Raw genomic sequence first — 17,058 nt, 5'->3', positions numbered from 1 at the left:
ATTTATATGCCAAAAAAGAAATTCAAATTTGCAATAATAACATTAAAAATAATAAATTATAAAACAAAAAATTTTATATGATTACAAATAACGAAAATGAAGTAAAAATAAATATACTAAGAGATAGTGGAATGTTGAGGTGGACAGTGTGAGGGTATAGTAAAGTATGAAAGAGAAGGAAAATTGAGTATTTGTTGATGTTGGTGTTTTTTTGATTTTTTTTGGTGAATTTTGGTGGTGGGTGAAAAGGTAATGTGGATGGTGAATTGGAGAGAGAAGAGGTGAAAAAGTGTAGAGTGAAAATTGGTGAGAATTCACTGATGCAGATGGTCTTAGCGTCCTTTGCCGATTTCTAATAAAAGTATAAAACCGTCTTATACAATTCTACTATAATTATCAATTGGACAAATATCTTATCCGGACCTGGATTTAATTGTGGCAACTGCGCTTTCAAAAATCTTCTGAAACCAAGTGTGTTCCCAAACTTCATCATCACCAGTTCACCACCACATATAGTAACAATCCAATTATCTCTGCTAGTGTCTTTAAAGGTCAGATTTTTCTTCTTTTTTTTTTTTGCTTTAATTTTTCTGGGTTATGTTAGTCATGGCAGAATCATTAGCAAATTCACCTTCAAAACTTATAATTTCAAATGGGTTTGGATGTTCAAACAATCAAGATTGTAAATTGAAGTGCTTTCTTTATGTTAATTCAAGAAATTTGAAGCAAAATTTTCCCCATGAAATTACTGCTAGAGCTGTGATTAGAACTAGGTCTGTAAAATTTAGGAAATTTGTTAACTTTAGGGTCATGGTTGCTAGTATTGAACCTTGTGTTGAAGGTTTTGATGATGATAATGGTGAAAGAGAACAGCGGGGGCTACGCTTGTCGAGGTATTGGAATTTAGGTAGAGGTTTGGATTGTGGGGGTGTAGTTTCGGAGAAAATGTTGTTGGATTCGAGAGAGGGGGAGAATAAGGTGTTTTCTTTGGAGGGAAGGGATGAGGAGGTGATGGTTTCGAGAGGGGGAGAGAATAAGGTGTTTTCTTTGGATGGAAGGGATGAAGACATGATGGTTTTGACAGGGGGAGAGAATAAGGTGTTTTATTTAGAGGAAAGGGATGAAAAGGTGTTGTCTAAGCGAATTTTGAGTCTTACTCGAAGCAATAGAAAGACTAGTGCATTAGTGTTGTTTAGGTCGATGGAGATGTCAGGATTACGGCCTAATTTGCATGCGTGTAATTCTCTTTTAGCTTGTTTTGCGAGGAATAATATGCTTGTTGGTATGTTGACAGTCTTTGAATTTATGAAAAGGAATAAGATTGGTTCGGGGCATTCATGTAGCTTGGTGTTGAAAGCATTAGCTAAACACTGTGGTAGTGATGCTGCCTTGCAAGCGTTTTTGGAATGGGAAGGTGAACGTGTGAGATGAATCAACATTTTGATTCAGTTGTTTATAATACTATGATATCGATTTTTGGGAAGGAGAATGATTGGGCCCGAATGAAGAAGATATGGGAATCTATGAAGGAAAATGGGATTATTGGGACAGCAATAACCTACCATGTTTTAGTTTGTTCATTTGTTCGTTGTTGTCGGTATGAAATGCTATTGATGCTTATTCCGATTTGCTTCAGAATGAACTGGAACCGGATATTGATACAATGCAAGCCATTATAGGTGCTTGTGCGAAAGAGGAGAAGTGGGATATGGCCTTGAGTGTTTTTCACTGTATGTTGAAATGTGGGTTGAAGCCGAATCTAGTTGCATGTAATGCCTTGATAAACCTGCTTGGGAAAGCCGGGAAGGTCAAAGAAGCATATAAAGTTTATAAGCATATAACGTCTCTAGGGCATGTCCCTGATTCGTACACATGGAAGGCATTGCTTTCTGCATTCTATCAGGCCAACCAATATACAGCTGCTCTTCAGCTCTTCGATGGCATTCAGAAAGATCTGTACTTCCAACCTAGTTCTTATTTGTACAACACTGCTTTAACGTGCTGCCAGAGGCTCGGATACTGGGAGAAAGCTCTCCAATATCTTTGGAAAATGAAAGAGGCGGCTATAACAGTTTCAACTGAATCATATAACATTGTTATCAGTGTTTGTGAGAGTGCTAAAAAGCCAAAAGTTGCTTTGGAAATATATGAGCACATGGCTCTTAAAAAATGTCGTCCGGATACCTTCACTCATTTGTCACTGATTAGAAGCTGTATTTGGGGAGACTTGTGGGATGAAGTGCACAATATCTTGGATGTAAGTTCTATTCTCTCTGAACATCAATTGTTAGACCAATGTTTTCATTTCTAGGACTTTCTTGAAACTAACATCGTCACAGTTGCTAGGAATTTGAAATTTTCCTGTCTAGCTAGAGAATCTGCATTTTATCACATTAGATCTCAGATGTTTATTATTCGGGCTCTAGCAACGAGTGTGGACAGAGTACATATAAGTGTGATACCTACCATGACTCAATTGTGTAGACACGAGGACTGTCCTAAAATGAATATACTGGTGCAGAGACACGTCTTTTAAATGAATATATAGTTATAATCTTGATAGGTGTAGAGTTCTTAAAGTAAAAAGGCTTCATAAGCAGTCTGTTCCTTGTCATGTGGTTCTGCCTTTTTGCCTCCGTTTGAAGATGTGTTGGAGTGATAATGGTTGAGCTCAGATTCCAAATCCACATCATTGAGTGTGGCGTCGGACAAAGGTACTGCCCTAATAATATAGAGCTGAGGTAACTTATATCAGATGGACAAATTCACGTGTTAGCAAGAACATTTATCTCGTCTGACGTACTGCACTTTCCTTTAGTACAGCAATGTAGCTACTAGGTCTACGTCTGAAATTTAACTGCCTCTTGAGTTTATTAAGATTTCATGACCAATCAAATTACCACTGTCCTTGAGCTATGTTTCTGCATCTTTCTGTTTTCTCTTGTTTGATCCTCATAAACCCATGGTATCCCTTCTACAGGAGTCAACACCGAATGTCTCTCTCTATAATGCTGCAATTCATGGAATGTGTCTTAGAAGAAAGTTTGAATCAGCTAAGCAGCTTTACATAAAAATGCGAGACCTAGGCCTTGTACCTGATGGAAAAACATGAGCATTGATGCTGCAGTATATGCAAAGAGGAACCTGAGGATTAGAGGATCCAAGAAATAACAATTTCAACATCGGTCAGGCAGACTCCATAACAGAAATGTCGCTAAGACAAGGACAACTACATGACCCGTCTTCGTGAGCCCCGCCTGGGTAAGGGTCGTGGGGCGGATATAAAATGCCCTATCTTATCTCTGTACTGGAAACAAAAAGTAGTTTCCTCGGATGACCGACAACGGAAATAAGTGGAAAGTTGCATCGACCAACTGGTACTTCACAATTTAAGACGCGCGGACAAGTATTAAACATTAGCTCACAGACAGGGAAAAAGTCAAACATGATAGGTATGTGATCTATCTTAGTACTATTATGTAGTATTACCTAGTTTAGAGAGATTGTTGCTTGCCTTGCGCAAGGCTCGTCTTTTTGCGATCTGTTTTCTTCTGGCTTGTAAGTTGTAACTGAATACTTGGTAATAAAAATCAATTCAAGGAGATCTCCCCTTTACAACCTGCAGGTCTCTTGTTCTACTAGACTGCGACTTTATATCGAAGGATGATCCTGATCTAGAGGCTACTTGTAATTTTATGCACCAAAAGTCATGAATCCAATAAGACGGCGGATGAGCTAGCGAAACAGTGAGATCAAGTGTTGTTGTCAACCCAAGAACCTCTTTTCTACTAGCTGGGATTTTGTGTAGTGCGACTCGTCACTCCTACACCTGCAATCTGTCATTCTGTGCATCTCTGATAGTGTAACTGAAGCTTGCTGCTGTGTAAAGTACTGAGATTCTGTGAATAATGTCTGACCTCATGGCCATGGATGTACTGTCCTTGAAATATGAATTGTTCTCTCAAGCTTTGTAATTAAGGTAATCTGTTATGGACCAACATAACACGAACTTTAGCAAACAGGCATGTTCAGGGTAGGGTACCCTGTCCTGGATCGAGTCTATGTGAACGTTCGATAATAGATCGTCCATATCACTACTTTAGTGGGCCCGCGTGGTTGGGCCGTCATTTACAGGCAGCTGTAAAGTGTGCAGGACTCCCGCATTAAGACATGAACATAGGTTTTGCTCATGACTTCACGAGCACTCAACCAAAGCCTTCGCGCTAATGCAACGTTCACCTGCTAAGGAGCTCTTATTTTTCCTTTTTCGCCTGTAAAGTCAAATTCTGAAAGACGGCATTCTGACATACTTCTTTCGTTTATTGGATTACCTTGCTTCCAGTTTGGAACAGGTTTATAGAAACAGGCAAGCAAGCTAGAAAGTATAATGGAACTCGTAACTCGTAAGTGTCTAAGAGGCTATTTTTCTCTTCCTAGAGTCAAAGTTTACCCAGAGAAGTGAAGTGATGTACTCTGTAAAGAATTAGTTGTAAGGCGGCTTTACACATGTTATAAAACGAATTGTTTTGATATCTACGGAGTACTTTTAACATTTATGAGTCATGTACTCATGTTCCATGATGAGGAGATTCGTTTTATACAATAATCGTATAAACCACCTTACAATAGACAATAGACAATAGACAATAGACAAATTCCAGTTTTGATTCAGACAGTTCCCGATTTTATGGTTGAGTTGAGACTCGCTCAAATTATTAAATGAACCATGCTAATAGCTCGTCTTCAGTTCAAAACCGCCTTAGATGACCGTAATTTTGATTTAGACAGTAGTTTTCAATTTTATTGTTGAGACTGACTGGAATTATTAAGCGAATCATACCAATAGATCGTCTCAAGCTCAAAACAGTTTTCAATTTTTTGGTTGCCTTTTTTCTTTTGTTGCTTTTGTAGATGAAATTCACTTGAGAAAAAACATTTGAAGCCTTGCATTCATTTTCGGTAAGGTGAGTAGACGAGCATCTCTATCTGTGTACAGATTTATATAAAAGCCAAGAATGTAATGTATATACAATCATCGTGAATTCGTGATGAAGGACTTCGATCACGGACAATAGGCATCTTCCATGTCTAGAACGGGGAAACGACTTCTTGTGCTTGTGAAGACGAAGGCCCTGTCATGGGCTCACGTTTTTTGAAAACAAGTTTTTGTTGGGGAAGTTGGTCATTTGAAAAGGCAGTGAGCTCGGTATCGATGATAATGGTGTCCTCTTCCTTGAATTCTCCTCTCAAAATCTCTTTAGCAATCTCGTTCTCAACATGCTGCTGAATCACTCGTTTTACTGGTCTAGCTCCATAGTTAAGATCATATCCCAGGTTCCCCAGAAGCTCAACTGCTCCATCTGTCACCTGAATTTTCATCTTGCGGTCTGCAATTCTCGATTGTACTCGTTGTAGCTGGATAACATCAGAAAAAGTTGAACTACATGAACTTTACAAGTTATAACAACAGTCTCAAACACTTCATTTGGCACAGCCCATCATAGCAATATGGGTACAAATCAGTTGTTACAGGTTCAGGTAGACATACCGGGACATAATATAAACATGGCTATTAAAGATTTTGTTTCAAATTGGTTTATTTTTTTGGGTCTTTGGGTGCAATCATTTTGGATTGGAACATATAGATTTCGAGTCTACTTGGGGAAGGGCTTGAATAAGGTCATTCACGTCAGGCACTCTTAAGTCACTCTTAAGTCTAACCTTTGCTTCAGGATAGAAAACTCCAATTCCAAAGCTACGTGGTGTATAGAAAAAAAAAAGTATCAGGACGTAAGGCATAAAGCTGTGTTACCCCAACTCTCCGGCACGGGCGTCATATCTGACACGTGTCGAGTGTCGGATACGGCTATTTTGTGCAAAATTTTCAATTTTTTGGTCTAAAGTGAAGTGTCAAAGTGTCGTGTCGGTATCGGCACGATAGGTGTCGGACACTCGACACGGCAGCTAAGTGAAGTGTCGGAGTAACATAGGCATAAAGACAAAAAAAATACCTGCAACTGGACAATGCTACTGATCTGTTCACGATCAAGAGGCTGGAAGACAATGTATTCATCTACCCTGTTCATGAACTCAGGCCGAAAGATTGCTCTCGCAGCGTCCATCACCCTTTTCTTAATAATTTCGTAGGTAACCTCCTTTGAAAATTGTTCGTCATCAGCATTCAAGATGTACTGAGACCCCACGTTCGAAGTCATAATGATGACAGTATTTGTGAAGCTCACTGTACGTCCTTGTGAGTCTGTCACTCTGCCATCATCCAGAATTTGAAGAAATACATTGAAAACATCGGCATGGGCTTTCTCAATCTCATCAAATAGAATCACTGCATATGGCCGTCTTCTAACTATCTCGGTCAATTGTCCTCCTTCCTCATACCCCACATAACCAGGTGGGGCACCTATCAGTCTCGAGACAGCGTGTTTTTCCATGTATTCACTCATGTCGACCCGGACAAGTGACTCCTCAGTGTTGAACATGTAAGTAGCAAGAGCCTTTGCTAGCTCTGTTTTCCCCACCCCTGTGGGACCCATAAACATAAAACTAGCAATGGGCCGGTGTGGGTCTGAAAGCCCAGCCCTAGAACGCTGGATAGCCTCGGCTACAGCTTTCACGGCAGGATTTTGGCCTACGACCCGTTTATGTAGCTCTTCTTCCAAATGCAAAAGCTTCTCTCTCTCCGACTGTTGAAGCTTGGATACCGGAATTCCAGTCCACTTGCTGACTATTTCAGCAATGTCACTTCCAGTTACTTCTTCTCGAAGCATCGACTTACCAGACTTCACGTATTCATCTAACTCTTTTTCAGCGCCTTCTAATTGCCTTTGTAGAGAGTTAAGGCTTCCATACTTGAGTTCAGCTGCCCGATTGAGATCATACTCTCTCTCAGCTTGCTGGATCTCAATATTGACCCTGTCAATCTGGAAAACACATAGCACATTCAACAAAGTCCACCATTCTATATCGTATAAGATTCACAATGAGTAATTTTTTGGGCCGTCTTAGAATGAAGTCCGTACTTTTTCTCTTTCCTTTTTGGGTACTGTTTTAGACCATTTAGTCCTAACAAAGGGTCCATAAATTGTGCTCCATTTTGCCCATTTGCTTTGTCTTTTCACTATTTTACTAAATTATGATGTACAGTCGCCTCCACTACTCTCTATTTTACCACGGAGTATGCTTCGTATTTCGTAATACTCCTTCCCATAATAAATGTAAAATTGTAAGCTCTAGCTTGAGAAGGACTGAGCACAAAATAGTATCTTTCAGAATATTGCACTATTTTTTTTACTATTTTTTACTTTGTAGTAGAATATTGCTCTGTTAGATTGAAGCATACGGAGGTCAAGCTAAGAACAAAGAAAGCTAACAGAACTAACTGCAGATATAGTGGTCGCTTGTCATTGTTGTCAGTCAAGAAACAACTCTAATGCAGATAAAAATGAAGTATACCTCTTCTTTTATTGATTGGATACGTGTCATTACAGTTTTCTCATGCTCCCATTGCTCAGTTAACTCGGCCTGCTTTTCCTTTAACAGAGAAAGCTCGGCATCCAAGCGATTAAACCTTTCCTTTGAGGCTTTATCAGTATCATTCTTAAGAGAAAGCTTTTCCATCTCAAGCTTTATTACAGAGCGATTGATTTCATCAAGGGCAGTAGGCTTTGATGTGATCTCCATCTTCAGTTTGGCAGCAGCTTCATCAACTAAGTCGATAGCTGCAGTCCAAATCCGCAACTTGGTAAAAACAATCACAACCAAAATGCTTCATGCTTTTCTACCTTCAATATACCACTATAACACTATACTACCTTTTGTTTTACCACTACCAAAGAATAATTTGAGGTGTTTTTATTCAGACAGTTCTGCATACCATACAGACTTAAATGTAATGGTTGAGCCCAACAATTAGCTCGAGATCGAAGGCTATTAAGAGTCCTATATATCCATAAAAGGTGTGACATTTCCCAAAAGCTCACACATTTAAGACGGGACACGACTCAAGAGATACCTTGAGTTTTGATAATTGAGACAAATCAACTTAACTGGTATAAGAAATTAGGGGAGGAGCTACTTAATTAGTAGTCACTACAGCAAACAAAATGTGCATCTCAAGAGCTTAAGGATCTCACAGAGTAATTTTGGAACCAATTTAAACCTAGATATAAACTGAATACATAGGAAGTAAGTGTTACACTAGCATAAACAACACAACAGCATTACTCGTGCTTCAAAGAGCCACGCCTATGGCAGGTACGGGTCAGATGTACCCAGTAGCAGAGCCAACAGTTATGGGGGTCATTTTCAGTTTTGTTGTCATTTGTTCCCTTTTATCATGGGGTCTGAAACTAAAAAAAAAATCAGATTAGTCAAATTTAACTACGCACAAACCATTAACCAAAAACCTGTTGGGTCTCGTGATCCCATAGGTCAATAGTTGGCTACGGGCTACGCCGCTAAGATTTACCTGTACCCAACATGAAGAAATTAATCATGATAGCGTGAAAGAATAATTACCCAGTTCTCATATTGTATACGGGCATCATCTTTTATGGTATCTTTTTGTATAACATCAACCCCGTGGTGTCTTGTGTACATGGACAACCACTTTTATGATGTCTTTTTGTATGACACCACCCTCGTGGCGTCTTTCTGTACATGGGCATCACCTCCGGTGTCCTTTAAATACTAATATCCCCCACTTATCAAAAAAAAGGAGAGACTATTTTCAGATGACCCGTAACAAAAACATCATAGAGATTTCATTGGCCGAACGCCACTCCCCATTTTTCTAATCATGTCCTTTTCAATGATCAATTTGCATTAGTAGAAAAAACATTATTGTGTTCTGTTACCTTTGTCAGGCAAAAAACGTCCACTGATGTACCGATCTGAAAGCATAGCAGCTTCCACCAGCGCACTGTCAGAAATCCTAACTCCATGATGCAACTCATATCTCTCACGAAGCCCACGCAATATTGAAACTGTATCTTCTACGCTAGGTTGGTCAACATAAACCTGTTGAAAACGCCGTTCTAGTGCTGGATCTTTCTCAATATACTTACGATACTCATCCAATGTAGTTGCACCAATGCATCGCAACTCTCCACGGCCAAGCATAGGCTTCAAAAGATTCCCAGCATCCATTGCGCCATTAGTAGCCCCTGAACAGAGATATATCAATTTGTCTTTACTTTTCCCCCTGCAATATCACTAGTCTAGTAGTCTCGTCGTCTACTTACATAGCCATTCTAGATTTTCCTCACGGATTTTTCTTTCTAAATTACTGAATTACACATGTTACACAACAGAGTCTTTTGATGTAGGCTAGTGAGATTACTCCAACACGGCCATAAATATTGGACGTGACAATGTAGAACACGGCTTGTGTGAAGGTATTTGGACTAAAATGACGTGTCACAAGGGTCGGATGCGATATAATGCAAAAGAAATAGAGTCAGTCTAACATAGATGAGGTCACTAAAGATTGGGGCATTAAACTCCGAGTTTTGAACAAAAGATGAATGCACCAACCCACCTGCGCCTACAACCGTGTGGATCTCATCAATAAATAGAACTGTCTGACCCTCTGCTTCCGTAACTTCCTTCAAAACAGCTTTAAGACGATCCTCAAATTCGCCACGATATTTAGCTCCAGCAATGAGAGCTCCCATGTCAAGAGAAATCAACTGAGACCAAAACCTCACTATTAATATTGTTCTCCACCAATAGAATAAATATTGAACTAAATTAAATTACTACCTACTTATTGTAGGCATTTAAAACAGAGTATTGATGGGACAAGCCAGAGTAAAAATAGTGTGAAAAAAATATACAAAAAAAATGGTAGTACCTTACGGTTCATTAAAGCTTGAGGGACATCCCCTTCAACAATTCTCTGAGCAAGCCTACAAATAAAAACAGCCATTTTAAAATTGAAAACGAAATCGAGGTGAAGGAGACGATCAACATGTCAACCAAGTTAAAACCAACTAAAAAATCGAATAGATAGATATGTTTTGAACATATGTGAGTGAGATGATATTCTAATTCCAATCTGTTTCAGCTTGAAAGAATATTTTTAGAAGTCAAGCAGAAATATTGAACTTCCTCACTAGAAAAAAAAAATGATTCGCATAAGGATATGTAAATATCCAACAACTCCTGAATTCAAAGGAGTGGCTGAATAGTGACCGCTTGTATATACTGACAGACTCCATCTTCACACCAACAACTCCGTGCCTCAAGGGCTCCTGAAACTACGAGGGTATGGGGAATAATGGAATATACATAACCTTACCCCATTTAACGATACAAAGAGGTTGTCCCCATTGACCAAGATTCTAATAGGACAATTTGGAAAATTCAAATGCAACCAATAGCCAACTAAAAACATATCATGGAGAAAGCTGGTTATATCTCTTCGAACTCAAAATTTACGGCATGCATTAGGCCGTTTATACCTACCGTTTCCTATCTCAACATAATGGATTTCTGTAAAACAACTTCATTCATTCGAAAATTCAGTAAAGAACCATATTATGTACTCAAATTTATTAGGAGGTAACCATATGACCAAAAATTTTAACTATAAGCCAGTTGGAACGTTGTATCAAAATAGAGAGAATAAAGTTTGTTAATTGCATAAAATACCAGTATCAATCACTCACCCTTCAGCAATAGCAGTTTTACCCACACCAGGTTCACCAATCAAAACAGGATTGTTTTTGGTCCTCCTCGAAAGAATCTGGATACATCTTCGTATCTCATCATCCCTTCCAATAACAGGGTCAAGTTTACCTTCCCTTGCCATAGCAGTCAAATCCTTACCATACTTTTCTAAAGCTTCATATTTTCCTTCGGGGTCTATCACAAATTCACAATACAAGCAGAAATGTTTGTCAGAAGAGACTATGCATAACAAATGGCCACTGTAATGCCAAAAACAATAATACATATTCCAGTAACATCATTGCAAATTACAAAAACAGCTACAATTTGGCTTTTTAATTTAAATTGTCAGGTCCGAATTATCTATAAATGGATTATTTAATGCTTCTTATCTAAGAAACGATCTTGAACCCTCAGTCCATGCTCAACCCATCCCGTCCATTCTTTCTGGCAACCAAGCATTTTTTTTTTTTTTAAATGTCTACATTTCCAAATTTCTTGAGGATATTGGTGAATGAAATGGAGAGAGGAATGAGCAAGGGGATTGTTAGAAGACTATTCACTTTTCAACTGGAAAAAATAAAGTCAATTGCCGATATATAAAAGGAACAAATGAGGCAAAAATATTGAAATAACTCAAAGTTGGCATTATTACGCGAAAAGTCATGAAGTAACCTATATTCCCATTAGCTTTTTCAAATGCAAATGAGCAAATATTACCTTGATCAATGACAGATTGGCGTCCCCTTACAGCCTTTATTGCTGAACTTATTGCTTTCTCAGAAATTCGAAAATCACTAAACAACTGTTTTCCAAATCTTTTGTCTTGGGCAAAACCAAGAACTAGATGCTCCACTGACACAAATGAGTCCTTATATTCTTTCATGTAATCCCTGGCCCGTTGAATCAGAGCTTCTAGATCACGCCCCAACATGGAACCAGAAGATTCGCCAACAACCTAGGGTAATATAAAAAGATGAAACAAATTGTGCATTATAAAACAGCTCATGATAGAGGAGGGAAAAAAAAGGCATGCACTTCATACTGAGTCGGTACAAATCATGATTAAGGCTCCGATAAAACACTAGTGTTTCTGTTTCCAAGTTGAAAATAAGCTAAACCACACTGTTTCATCATCAGCAAGCACTTCACAGATAAAAAACTAAGCACGCAAGATAGAGTGTACTAAAGAAAGAACTGAAAAGAAGTGTCACCTCCATCCAAAGTTTATTGTTCCCATCTGACTTTGGCTGTCCATCGATGTCAGATTTGACTATTAACATTTCAAATAAATTTAAGGATAACATGTAAATTTGTTATGTTTGAATCATTTTATCGTTGTTTAAAATTTATGAATGATGTGCATCATAGAGTATCAGTCCACATCGACATTGTCGACATTGTCAGACCATTAAGCTAAGATTTTGACATTGTAAAAGGGATGGAGAAAGTGCCAAACTACCAACCCGAATAAACACAACAGATTACAATTAAGTGCGAGACACAATGGCTCCACAAACCTTGGGTTGTCGTTGTATAAACTTATCAGTTGCCTCAAGCAAACGGGTGTTGTCAACCCCAGCTTTGGAGAATATACGACGAGCCAGTCCATTCTTCTGCTCCAGTAAGGCTTTCATCAAATGCTCAGTCTCCACGATCTGGTGCTTATTCTCTCTTGCCACTTCTGGAGAGTTAACAATAGCTAGCCACGCCATCTCTGTGAATTCTTGTTGGGTAATCTACAGTTATAAAATCACCATATAATTCCATCAGGAGAGCTAAAAGTGGATATACAACAACAACAACATCAGAGCCTTAATCCCAAAATGATTTGGGGTCGGCTGACATGAATCATCCTTTAGAACTGTCCATGGGTGAACGGACACCTCAAAAATGCGAAAAAAAGAAAAGGGAAAAATGAAAAACAAAAGGGAGAGCGAAACATAATACAAAGTCAAGGTAAACTTATAGGTTTTAAAATCAAAGTCCGGATTTCTTTTATAAAAACTTAAAATTTAAATCGAGAATAAAGATTAAAACGATTTTGAAAACCGAATAAAGATTAAGGGTTCGGAATACCTTAAAAGTAAACCAAGTGAAATATATAAGAAAGAGCTAAAAGTGGATATAAATATAACTATTCCTAAGATGTGACCTATTAGATTACAACTATTTTAACCAAGGCGTCACCCCATTTCTCAAGTTCCACAAAACCTACTTTCTTAAACTCAACACGTGAGTAAGAAATTAGCACAAAGAAGTACAGTAGACAGTATAATAGGTAAACATTGCAATCTTGCATTTTTTATATGCCATTCTCGACCAAATTACATGATGAATGTAAATGTGACCTAGTTCTCAGTTGTTACAACCGACCTAGTTCCTGAATGTCCCAATATAAACACAGTATAATAGGTAAACATTGCTATCTTGCATTTTTTATATGCCATTCTCGACCAAATTACATGATGAATGTAAATGTGACCTAGTTCTCAGTTGTTACAACCGACCTAGTTCCTGAATGTCCCAATATAAACACGATCTAGTTCTCAGTTGTCCCAATATAAACGCATTATAATGGGACATTCAGCATGTTTTATTCACCAAATTTTCAATAGGCAATAAGCGCGTAATGAAGTATCTGACATTGCAGATTTCAAGCAGCAACCGTGACATGAATACGTGCAATCTAATTCTCAGTTCTCTGGGGTTGAAGCCTAACCAATTTCCCAAATGTAAGACATTTCACAAACAGACGCCACGAGTAAAAGAAAAATCATGGATTCATGGCAATTAAGCTCGTTTGCTACATAAAACATAGTGAAACAAAAAATTCCTCTCGTAAATTCATGATAACACAATGAATGTCCCAATATAAACGCGGCCCAACGAGTGATCAAAAATACAATTCAGCTGTTCCCAGTACTTCAGAACTCAATATAATCATCAACTAACTCCGAAATCACGAAACTGAATCACCAAATCACCCTTCCTTCAAAAGAATAACATTTAGCCAGAAAACATATCAATCATTACACTGATTACTCAGCTATAATTACACTCAATTGAGCATCATATTAACTCAAATTAGCATTTTTGAATGAAACCCATTTGCCTACATCCAAAAATACACCAGCCCATGAAATCAATTCAATACACAATTCTAGTATAAACAAAAACTAATTAAACATCACACTTAACTTCAACAATGCACTAATAACACGCAGCCTCGCGACCTCATCCAAATCATTTGTTTACCTTTGATTAAAATACCGTCATAAAGAATAAAAAACGTAAACAAATGATTGGCATGGAGCAAGAATATACTCAAAAAGATCAATTAAACATTACCCTTCCACCAGTCGCTTCACATTTAACAACAAAAGACCAATACCTCGAATTCTTCTTATAATTCCTATACATACAAACATTATTACTATAACAATTCTGACCCAATTTCAATGACTTGAGTGAATTTATCGAATTGGGTCTAGAACTAAAACAAAGAGAAACAATTGGTTGTGAAACTAAGGCATTTCTGACGTCAGTTTTTGATGGAAAACTGATAACTGCTCCTGCAAACGACGTCGTTGCAGTTGCAGTTGCAGTTGCATTAGCAGTAGCCATGGTAGTGGTAATATGAAGAAACAGAAATCAAATTGAGTGATTGGGATTACAGTATTAGGATTTAAGATGGTGACTGATGAGTGTTTGGTTTGATTTGATTTGGAGATTTTGAGAAATTTGTAGAGTGGTTGGTTGGATTGGGATGGGGATGGTGTAGGCTGTTCTAGCAGGTTCTAGGTAGACCTGTCAAAAATCGACCCGACCCGAAAACCCGACCCGCCCGACCCGTTTTTTTAGGGTCAAGGACCCGGTTTTTTCGACCCGTGACCCGATTGACCCTAACCCGTTTTGACCCGTTAATTCCCGGGTCGGGTCGGGTCGGGTCCGGGTCGACCCGTCGGGTCAAGCATCAAAAAAAAAAAAAAAAAATAGCGCGCAAAAGGCTGAAAAGGCTGAAACTAAAGTTTTCATTCTAATTTTCCCAAAATAACTTCACCCGCCTCTCTCTTTCTTCTCCCTCAAAATGCAAAACCCTAGCCTCCTTCTCCAGATCTCCTTTTCAATCAATTAATTTCCAGATTTTTGTGTCGGATCTTCGTTCTCTATTTATTCGGCCTTTATTCCCTTTATAAGATGCGTCCAACCCCAACTCCAACTCCAACGAATCGGACTCGCCGTCGTAAGAATACCACCAGATCTCCGTCACCTCTAAGTCAGCAACCTTGGCATGGTACGCCGCCTGTATCAACCTCCCTATCAGCAGGTTAAGTCGTTCTCCTACTTGCAATTATCGCATTTTTTGGCTATGTTGTGATGTCGAATTGTTGATCTGTTTAAGCCGTCCTCCTACTTTCTTGGTGTTTATTATCGGGGTAATTGTTGTCATTTATGTGGTTTGTTTTGATGTGTTCGTAAGGTTTCAATTGAACTTTGTTTTATCACCTTCAATTTCTCGATCATTGTATTATTTCCTGGTTGATATCATGATTTATTTAGTCGTAAATTGAATTAGGTAATTCATCAAAGCTTGTAGAAAATCCTTTGTAATTTAAAAAAGAAAGTAGGAGGACAAGATATCATGATTATCTTTAGTCATTGCTATCCTGTATTAGTCATTGCTATATGTATATGTAGCTTTCTAAAAACTGTATCAGTTCTTTCTTTTCATTAAGCTGGTTCGGATCTCCTCATTTTTCTTTCTAGAACAAAATCTGTACGACTGTACGTAGTGCCATATAATTGATTATGGAGATAACTCAAATACTAACAAGCACATTGTGATTTGTCATGCCATATAACATATTATTGATTATTTATTGAGCAAGCACGTTAGATAAATTCATAAATGCATATTGATTGGAATAAGACACTTGAAAATGGTAAGAACAATATTATTGCTTCAGTCAGTCAAAGTAGAACCTACAATCCGATTAAGACTTGATTTCTTGTTGTGTGATGAAGGATATCTATCTTATCCGATTTCCTGCAATTTTATATATAGTTCAATGTTTATAACTTCGGACTATAATCACTTCATGTATAGAGTGCTTTTCAAATGCACCTCACCCTGTAGTTTAACTAATGTGACAAGTTCTTACACATTTTTCTCACACATTTTTCTTACTTATGTAGGTAATTCATCATCAACTAATGTCAACGGTTTTGAGTTTGATTTGTCGGACTTATCGCATTTGACTATCAACCCCGAAGATGAAGAAGATGAAGGAGATGAAGAAGATGAGGGCAGTGATGAACTTGATTAATGACTTGGTTGTACAAAGTCACAATGAACATTTGTTGTAAATTGTAATCTTATGGGTTTTAATTTGTAAGTTAAGACTATATCGACTGTGTACGCACACGTCTTTTTTTGTCAATGATCAAGTACTTTGAGAGTGGTGCCTATTAATTTAAGGACTTGTTCAATTCAATGTCACCATAAACGCGTCTTTTTTGTCAATGATCAAGTACTTTGAGAGTGGTGCCTATTAATTTAAGGACTTGTTCAATTCAATGTCACCATAAACGCGAAATTAACGTCAAAACATCCATCTAAACCAAAAAATTATCATATTTAATCACAACTCAATTGTTAGTTTGGGAATTGGGAGTATTGCAAATTTACAATGTACTTATTCGATCGAACTTTGATGCGGGTAAACTTTTATTCCTCCTATTTTCGATTCACATGGCGGTAACAAACTAACAATTTTAAAAATAAAAGTTACCAAAAATGTACAAATGTTAAAAAAATGTAACAAGTAATAAAAAAGACGAATAAATATAAAAAAACGCTTGAAAAATGTAGAAATATACAAAAAAAAAGGCGTTAAACCAAAAGTAATCAGTTGTTTTGACACATCCTTTGACCCGTATTCTGACCCTAACCCGACCCGTAACCCGTATGACCCGACCCGTATCCGACCCGACCCGTATCCGACCCGACCCGTATTCTGACCCGACCCGTATGACCCGACCCGGGACCCGACCCGCCCGACCCGTTTGACAGGTCTAGTTCTAGGTGAAGGGTGCGGTTTCACTATGCACTTGCACCAAGACAATCACGGTACTATTATACTCCGTAGTTCTAGTTGTATAATGAGCAATAATTGGACATTGTACAACAAATATATATCTATCCAAATTCATGTGTAATTTTTCTGAGCATTTTAGAAGTTTACTAGTTTTCTTATCCGTGCGTTGCACGGATATTAAAATAATGTGTGATAAATTTCATAATAAAATAGAATATAGATATATAGTACATCGTTCATGTCTAAGATTTTATGTATGCTGCATGAG

The 17,058-nt window shown here is 38.0% G+C and overlaps 1 protein-coding gene, 1 long non-coding RNA gene and 1 pseudogene across 2 annotated transcripts; 2 read left to right on the top strand and 1 right to left on the bottom strand.

The window, feature by feature from the left end:
• The first annotated feature begins 499 nt into the window (after positions 1-499).
• Positions 500-3,148, top strand: LOC141630597 (pentatricopeptide repeat-containing protein At3g29290-like; annotated as a pseudogene).
• Positions 3,149-4,922: 1,774 nt separating this feature from the next.
• On the bottom strand, positions 4,923-14,495 carry LOC141633049 (chaperone protein ClpB3, chloroplastic-like). Its single transcript, XM_074445542.1, has 10 exons — positions 14,041-14,495; positions 12,210-12,428; positions 11,410-11,647; positions 10,689-10,884; positions 9,872-9,926; positions 9,557-9,707; positions 8,874-9,182; positions 7,471-7,736; positions 6,012-6,938; positions 4,923-5,415 (listed from the first exon to the last, which is right to left on the bottom strand). Exons 1-10 carry the CDS (start codon positions 14,314-14,316, stop codon positions 5,089-5,091), a joined length of 2,964 nt encoding a protein of 987 aa, XP_074301643.1. The 5' UTR covers positions 14,317-14,495; the 3' UTR covers positions 4,923-5,088.
• Positions 14,496-14,739: 244 nt separating this feature from the next.
• LOC141633050 (uncharacterized) lies at positions 14,740-16,189 on the top strand. The gene is made up of 2 exons (XR_012537849.1): positions 14,740-15,019; positions 15,889-16,189. It is a non-coding gene; the product is annotated as an uncharacterized LOC141633050 (long non-coding RNA).
• Positions 16,190-17,058: the final 869 nt, after the last annotated feature.

Source organism: Silene latifolia, chromosome Y, assembly GCF_048544455.1.
Source record: "Silene latifolia isolate original U9 population chromosome Y, ASM4854445v1, whole genome shotgun sequence".
Lineage (NCBI taxonomy): Eukaryota > Viridiplantae > Streptophyta > Magnoliopsida > Caryophyllales > Caryophyllaceae > Silene > Silene latifolia.
Note: the sequence above shows the minus strand (reverse complement) of the source record. Positions and strands in the feature narration are given on the sequence as shown.